The sequence below is a fragment of the Mixophyes fleayi genome, chromosome 1 (assembly GCF_038048845.1).
Source record: "Mixophyes fleayi isolate aMixFle1 chromosome 1, aMixFle1.hap1, whole genome shotgun sequence".
NCBI lineage: Eukaryota > Metazoa > Chordata > Amphibia > Anura > Limnodynastidae > Mixophyes > Mixophyes fleayi.
In genome coordinates, this window is record NC_134402.1 from 197,227,207 (window position 1) to 197,235,439 (window position 8,233).

At 39.9% G+C, this 8,233-nt stretch overlaps 1 protein-coding gene across 1 annotated transcript; it reads left to right on the forward strand.

Moving 5' to 3' along the window:
• The first annotated feature begins 368 nt into the window (after nucleotides 1-368).
• On the forward strand, nucleotides 369-7,298 carry LOC142147688 (perilipin-3-like). The gene is made up of 8 exons (XM_075204736.1): nucleotides 369-454; nucleotides 650-734; nucleotides 1,841-2,039; nucleotides 2,902-2,984; nucleotides 5,291-5,576; nucleotides 5,768-5,967; nucleotides 6,075-6,194; nucleotides 6,781-7,298. The coding sequence occupies exons 2-8, from the start codon at nucleotides 681-683 to the stop codon at nucleotides 7,144-7,146; spliced, it is 1,308 nt and encodes a 435-aa protein (XP_075060837.1). The 5' UTR covers nucleotides 369-454; nucleotides 650-680; the 3' UTR covers nucleotides 7,147-7,298.
• Nucleotides 7,299-8,233: the final 935 nt, after the last annotated feature.

Below are 8,233 nucleotides of genomic sequence, written 5' to 3' on the forward strand. Positions count from 1 at the left end.
AGTTGCAAAACACAAACATGACATACTGTCTTAGAAGTCCATACAAAACACATACCAATATAAAAAGATAAGTACATTTGCAATGATATACAGAGTTGCATTGTGCTCCTAAATTAAAATAAATATCTACAATAGGTTATTTCTACGTGATCCAGCCAGTGTTCTGTGTATATTATTTAATGTAAACAACCTATGAAATCCATTTTAATGTAAGTGGTCGTTTCCATGAAATATGTAAATTTTACTAAATTTCCAGTGTATAGAAACTATTGGTTTTTGCACCGTATCTCCACCCTAGCAAACTATCTGCCACCCAACGTCTGCCCATATTGTTTAACATTAGCCACGCCCCTTTACAAATCACTCCTCCGAGCGTGACGCCACCTCCCCTTTACCTCCCCTTTAAATAAAGCAGACGTGAAAGGCTACCGGAACAGGCTGAGGTTGATATTTGGTAAGTGAAGGGCGGCTGAGGGACATGTGGGCGAACTGTGTGTTTGTTGGATTTGGCGTCTGAACATATGCTGCAGTTGTTGCGAAGTTTCCTTCGTCTCTTGTGGCGATCGTTGTCGTGCTCCGTTATTGTGGAGCAGGTTTCGTTTCGAGGCTTTCACTTCTATTTCAATGTGGAATTGCTCTGTCTCTTCAGGTGCAACTCCAATCGCAAACTACTCGGCACAATGTCAACAAATGCAGTCGAAAATGATCTAGCGGATGAGGTTCCTGAGCAACAGGTGAGATAGAGTAATGGGATTTCGTATTGGGACTGGACTTTTCTGTTAGTAGCTGCTGGTGACTCATGTTGTACTTTGTGCATTTGGCGTCAATAAGCAAAAAAAAAAAAAAAGCAAAGGGCAAACTCAACCCTTTCCAGCCAGTCACAGAAGTAATATACAGTGTTTATGCACAGAAAAGATTATTAGAGTTTTTGCCCTTGTAACATTAAAAACAAACAAATTGACCTTAATGTGAGGCTTAAGTTAGCTTCTGCCAGTTTCTTAATCCAGCTTCTTATTCAGAAAACTATTTTAAAGGATTAAATCTTGATGGGTCACTGATTTCACATTGGAGTAATACTAATGGGTGTTCCTTACGCAAATTGCAATTGTATTGAGCCTGGCTCAACATGGACAAGGGCATGAAATCAGGTGGCAGTGGGCTCAGTCACAATATTTTATCACTTTGAATAAGTAGCTGTAGTTTTGCAAGGGTTAAATCCTGTTGGACTATGCATTTGATAGTGGGGATCAACAGGGTGGTCAGTTACATACAAGCCACTTGTATATTTGCTTGGTCTAAAGGTTTTGCCATTGAAATTGAGTGACAGTGGGCAAAGGCACCATTTAAACAAAATATTTTTCTTAAATACATACAAGTGGGTTGTATGTAACTGACCACCCTGTTTTCCACTATCAAGTTTGTGGCTCAATGGGATTTAGTCCTTGCAAAACTACAGCTACTTCTTCAAAATGATAAAATATGGTGACTGGGCCCACTGTGCTACTTGATGTCATGCCCTTGCCAATAAATGCAATTGCAGTTTGTGTAAGGGACACCTGTTAGTGTTAATCTAATGTGAAATCAGTGATCCATCTTGATTCAATCCTTTAAAAATAAAGCTTTCTGAATAATCTGTAACATGAAGTTGATTTCAGCCTTGTTAATTTTTAGTAGTTTTGAAAAGCTTAACAGTTTCACTGCTCTGAAGAGCCAGTGTATTTGTAGTTATGTGAGTATATTGGAAACCTATCTATGATTTGTATAGTTGATTCTAGGGAACTGTACTATCCTTCCCTGTATGTTAATCTAGACCATTTTGCAATGTTTTATTTGCTTACAGCACAATGTTGTGGAACGTGTTACCAACTTACCTCTGGTCAGCTCGGCATGTGGTGTGGTCAGTGCTGTTTACAACACTACTAAGGATAGTCACCCATATATCCGCAATGTATGTGATGTTGCTGAGAAGGGGGCAAAGACCTTAACGGAGGTTGCAGTAAGTGGATCGAAGCCTCTTTTAAGTAGGCTGGAACCACAGCGTAAGTGACATTACTACAGTTGCTAGCAATTTAATACAATGGATATTCCCATCAATCTTCCCCTTTTTTTTTTTTTTTTTTTTTTTTTTTTTTTTTTTTTATATATATTTAGGACAATATGCTGTATTGAAGGGTTTTGTGATCTGTAATGTTGTGGGACACTCTCCCACCTGAGCCTATAGAATGCTTCACTATTTTTGGGAGAGGGTGTATGATTAAGTCCTTTGAAGGATCCCTTAAGCCTGGAGCACTGTAATACAATATCATCAATATTTATATAGCACCAACATATTCTGTAGCACTTTACATTTAAGTAAATATCTTTGATTTCCAGTTCCTCAACAGCACTATATATAAATCTGGGAGATTCAATTGCTGGCTGTGGCGTGTGAAAATTGTGCTGCACACATTGCTGGCAATTAGGGTAGCAATCTCTGCTCTTGGGGATGCTCCAGGGACACTGTCTAGTTGAATCTCCCCCCTTAAATTGACACTTGCTAACCGTCTTGGGGACAAGCTATTATGAAACACTAGCGGAGCTCTTCACAAAAAGCACCTACATAGCCTGGCACATAAATAATGCTTTCTAGGTACTTAGGAGCAGATTCAGTGGTCTGCACCTTGCAGTTTTATTTTTATTGATTGCCCATAATGTTGGCTATTAGATGGACTGGTCTTGTGCTGTTGGCCCGCATAGTATATATTATGATCTGTTGAATGAAGTACATGGCTGTCTACACATGTAGACATTCAAAGCCTGTAGTATCTGTCAATTCTTCACACAATCCTATGGCAGGATTATGTGGCTGCATCCAAATACAGGTTTGGAGCAGAGGCCTCTTTCATATGTCTGTCTTCTTAGTTGCCTCAGCTAATGAACTTGCCTGCAAAGGTCTAGACAAACTGGAATCCACACTTCCTATTCTTCAGCAGCCCACGGAGAAGGTAAGTGCTGAATCCTAACCTTGTCATTAGACTGGAGTTGCAATAACTGGTGACCTTCCACTTATATTTTAATTTTAAATGTCCTTTTGATATTGGGATTACAACCCACACTGACTGGGAGAATTTGTTCCCTGGTTTTAAATATTGGGGCACATCCAATAAGATGTCTTGCATCATATTTGAAGCATATCAAAGCATCACAAATTCTAGGATGCTCTTAAACAGCTTTTATAATTAATGAGATTTAAAGAGGCTTTTTTTTTCTCCCATAGAAATCTCTAGATTTAACTGGATAACTGTCTACCATCTACAGAAGGAAAAAATATCAATATGTACATATTCTCAAAGGATAATTCCATTCACAAATGTGTTCAAATCTGTCCCACAGTTCTGTAGCTAGTAAAGCTACAGGAGCTTTATTTCTGAGTACCTCTGGTTATGCTGTTGTGAAACATTGCTGCAGCCCCACTCCATTAAACACATTTACATACATTCCACCTCTCTACCACCTTAAACTCTTCTCTACCCACTTGCACCTCCTTCCTCACCGACCATGCTTTTGCCATCTATGTCAAAGACCAAATCAACACCTTCTGACAATGTCAAATTTCACACACCACCCATCATTTATTTATATAGCGCCAACATATTCCGTAGCGCTTTACAATTGGGGATAAACTAATAAACAAACTGGGTAAAACAGACAGAGGTGAGAAGGCCCTGCTCGCAAGCTTACAATCTAAACACCCCATCTTCTAAACACCCCAATCCTGATCATTCTTTCTAGTATCTGACTATGAAGTCTTTGCACTCATCATGTCACCCTGCTACCTGGCCCCTCAACCCTATTCTATTCTGACTTTTCCACTCTCCCTCCCCTACTTCTAACTTGTACACCTGTCTCTACTGGCACAGTTCCATCCTCCTTTAAACATGCACTTATCTAACCAATTCTAAAGAAACGATCTCTCAACCCAGCCTCTCCAACCTACTACCCTATTTTTCTACTCCCCTTTGCCTCTAAACTACTTGTAAACTGACTCCTCTTTTTCTCCTCACTCCATTCTTGTCTCTCTGCAACTGGGCTTCCACCCCTACATTTCACTGAAACTGCTTTCTAAAAGATCAATGATCTAACGATAAAGTCTAAGTGTCCTTTTCCATATTCATGAAGCTCTCTGCTCTTAACGTTTCTGTTCTACACACCCTTCACTCCAATGGCCTTCATGACACAACTATTTAACACTCCTTTAGTGTCTCTACTTCTGTTACATTCTCCTATGTGTTGAGTCCAACAATGCTCTTTGCTTGGCCCTTTCCCTGTAGACATTCTCTTTGAACTATTTTTTTCATTTAGTTGCCTAGAACACCTCTATGCTGATGACACCCAAATCTCTTCTCTGAATTCTCAGCTTCTACATGATGTGTTACAAACTATTTCCACATGGAAGTCCCAACACTGCCTAAAGCCCAATGTTTCAAAAACAGTACTTTTCTTTCCTACCAGTTTTGCAATCTCTCCTCTTCTCTCTCACCATCAATAACACCACAATTTCCTCAGTATCCCAAGTCCACTGCCTTGGTTTCACACTTGACTCTGCCCTTTGCTTTTTTTTTTTTTTTGTTTTCCCTCACATCCAGTTCTGTCTCCTCCTTGGAAATATTGCAAAAAATACTTAACCAATAGGATACCAAAACTCTTAATTATTCTCCTCTCCAGCCTTAACTACTGCCTTGAAGAAAGCTTATATTATATAGGATGCACAATGTGCATGTATTATTGAAGGCTTCATTACCCACAGCAAAGTAAAAGATAAATAAAAATAGAACATTTAACTTTAACATTGGACCTCCACCTAAATCTCAAACTTGGTGGTGGTTCTTCAGAACAACCAATGTGATCAATGTTAAAAATAAATGGCAAACTTTTTGGCTTTGGGATGATCATTCTCTGATCCATTGGCCCTCCCCCTGGAGACTTCAATTCTCTGGTGAAAAGCTCTCCTCAAAGGGGAACAGTGCTGAATTGTTGGAGCCTTTTTGGGGGCAGGTGAACACCACATCAAATGTAGCAAGAATTGTCCTATCCAGACAAACTCCACCCAAAGCAAAATTCTATGTTTGTTGGAGGTATTGCGTAAAGGGAAGGGGGATGGCAGATATTTGCATGTAGAGACACTAAAAATTGCTTATATTAAATAATGCCCTTGAGCAAAGTGAGAACCAAATTTCTATTTTGTAATTCCTACAGCCATAGCTCTTGTCTAGTTCAGTTGTAAACATTATGCTTTGTCGTTTTTATTCAGGTTGTATCGGACACAAAGGTGCTGATGGCAGGAGCACGTGACACAGTAGTTGGTGTGGTCACAAGCACTGTGACAGGAGCCCGTGATACTGTAACAGGCGCTGTGTCTGGTATTGTGGGCTTGGCAACTGGTGCTGTACAGGGCAGCATGGATGTGACCCGGTCTGTAGTCTCAACAGTGATGGACACACATGTAGGCCAATTCATGACAAGTAGTCTGGATACAGTCCTGGGGAAATCTGAGGAGTGGGTTGATCACTATCTGCCTATGACTAATGAGGAGCTTTGTGAGTAGCAGGGACAGGTGCTGTAAGAGCATCTGTCTTATGGTTTTGTTTCAAACTGCATTAATGTCAAACTGAGTAGTTTTGTGGTTTTTGTTAGTTTCAGATACAAGTCTAAATGTATTGTAATACGTGATATTTGGCCACTACATGGTTTCTTTGAAGTATTGTATATCAAGTGTCTTTTTCTTTAGCCAAGCTTGCTTCAACTGTGGAAGGATTTGAAGTGGCTTCACTGCAACAACAGAAGGCACAGCAAAGTTACTATGTTCGCTTGGGTTCTCTGTCCTCCCGCCTGCGTCACCGTGCATATCAGCATTCTTTGGGCAAGGTGAGAAGTGCCCAAATCAACACTATGGAGACTCTAGCACAGCTGCACAAAACTATTGATCTGGTAGGCTTCATTGTTCACTGTTGCAAGCTGTTTGTCTAGCATTTTTGCTCTTTGCTTCATCTATTTTACTTCAACATTCCTGTAAGGCTTTTTTATACTTTTTGAAGATGGACACTGTCAAGCAGAGAGTTCATGGTGGACAAGAAAAGCTGCACCAGTTTTGGCTGGAGTGGAGTCTCAAGCAGCCAGGAGCGGGAACTAATGAGGAAAAAGGATTTGAGGAACAGGTAAATTGGCACTTTGAAACTGTTCAAAAGGAAAAGCGGATACATTACAACTAAAATTCTACTTTTCTTAATATACTGATTGTCACTTTGTCACTTTTTCAAAATAACCCCTAGTCACATTACCGTACACATGGGGTGGGATTTAATTGGACTCCTCCACTACAAATAGAGTGGTCTTAAGTTGTCCACTTTCTATGATGGCCAGTTACTAAAATGCAAATAGTCACCTGTTTGTAGGCTTATAAAATCGCCAGAAGTGTTAGAGGTATAATTTCAGTCCATATATAAGTGAATAAAGATGCCTGAGCAACTTGTGTTGTATGACACTGATCTTGTATATGCCTACAGTAGTGCTGCTGGAAGAGGGCTGTACTTTGGTTGTACTTTGGATTACTGCAAGAGTTTTTACATTATCTTGTAAATGCTACTGAATTGACATGTATAATTATCAACTAGTATTAAACACTAAATTCTGGAGACTATCCTGTGGTGCACCCTGACTATAGTTCTCTTGTTCTAAAACGGATCCCTGCAGTTTGGCATTTCTAGTAAATGCCTTGTATTAAACAATGCTTGTTTGTTGCAGCATCTGGACTCTCGAGTGCTTACAATGACCCGTTCACTCACCAAGCAATTGCAGACTATGTGCTTTACTCTGGCATCTGGTGCACAAGGTCTCCCAGCTAACATTCAGGAACATATGCAACAGCTACGGCAAAATGCTCAGGACCTACATTCTTCTTTTTCTTCAGCTGGCTCCCTTAGCGACATCTCTGCAGGAATCTTGATACAGAGTCGGGAACAAGCTATTAAGGTTCATGACTATGTGAATGAGCTTCTTGGCTATGTAGTGGCAAACACTCCCCTGACTTGGTTAGTAGGTCCTTTTGCCCCCCAGCTTATTGAACATCCAGAACCACTTGAAGAGGAACATGACAATACTATGAAGTGAATCTCATGCATTCAGTCTACACACTTGGTTTTTCTTAGCTGTTGAAGAGTTATACACTTTGAACAAATGGATTAACAGAATTGTGCAGTGGCTTGTCTATCAAATTGGTACAGAACTAGCACTTAGTAAAAATAAAAATCTTTCAATAACTTTTATGTCTGCTTTGTGGTCTGTCTGAGTCTCTATCTTGTGTTTTTTGGATGGTGTGATGCCACAGTGTCATACTTTTGTACAAGTAAAGTTTATTCTTCTGTCAAATATCTACAGCTACTACACTACAAAAAGTGCAATCTTCAGCTGTCTATATGAAATTTAGAGACTTGACATCCAGCAGATGCAGACATGCTAAATCCTATTGCTATCAGAGCCAACACTATTCCACATGCTTTTATGTGGTTCCAGAGTCATTTCATTCGTAGACAGCAGCTAGCCATCCTCTGGAAGCAATGAGTGAATAGGTTGAGACTTGTGCTGACTAGTGTGTGACGTAACATGCTTACTGTGAAACTTCACATATCTATAAAATTTGCATAGCTTTACATTGGAATATTTGCAACATGCCTAGACCAAATTGCTAAACTCTGCAAATGTTTGCCATTGAGCTTTACCTGTTCTTAGATATGTGAAGTCTTTACTGACACTTTAGTTCCTCACATCTGATGTGCCTGCCCCAAACTATAAATAATCAAAGGAAAGGAGAAGGGTCTGATTTAAGTCAAGATTGGGCAATGAATTTGGTAGGATGTTATGAATTCTCCGTATAATGGAGACAGACACAAGCAGAGTTCTGAAGTCTGCTAGTGTTAATGATTAGTTCAAAGAAAGATAGTAATCTTTGTCGAACCATTGTCAGCATGTCCAGTCAGTTTTCATAGAAACAGCCTAACAATAGTGCACGCAGCATTGCCCATATATATTATGGGGATAGGAAGAGTTGGAGAGCATGCTTGTCACGCCCAATGGTGTGGAAACACCCCTCTACAAATCCTGCATTTTATCCTGACCTGGCTGGGTCTGCTTCTGAAGATGGGCATCTTCTCCTGACTATTGGAGGCAGTACATCTGAATAACTGGACTGTTTAATTCG

Excerpts from the sequence above, each read along its gene's own strand:
- LOC142147688 (XM_075204736.1), top strand. The coding sequence starts at position 681 with ATGTCAACAAATGCAGTCGAAAATGATCTAGCGGATGAGGTTCCTGAG. Across the intron at positions 735-1,840 it reads ATGAGGTTCCTGAGCAACAG|CACAATGTTGTGGAACGTGT; the intron begins GTGAGATAGAGT and ends ATTTGCTTACAG. Across the intron at positions 2,985-5,290 it reads TTCAGCAGCCCACGGAGAAG|GTTGTATCGGACACAAAGGT; the intron begins GTAAGTGCTGAA and ends GTTTTTATTCAG.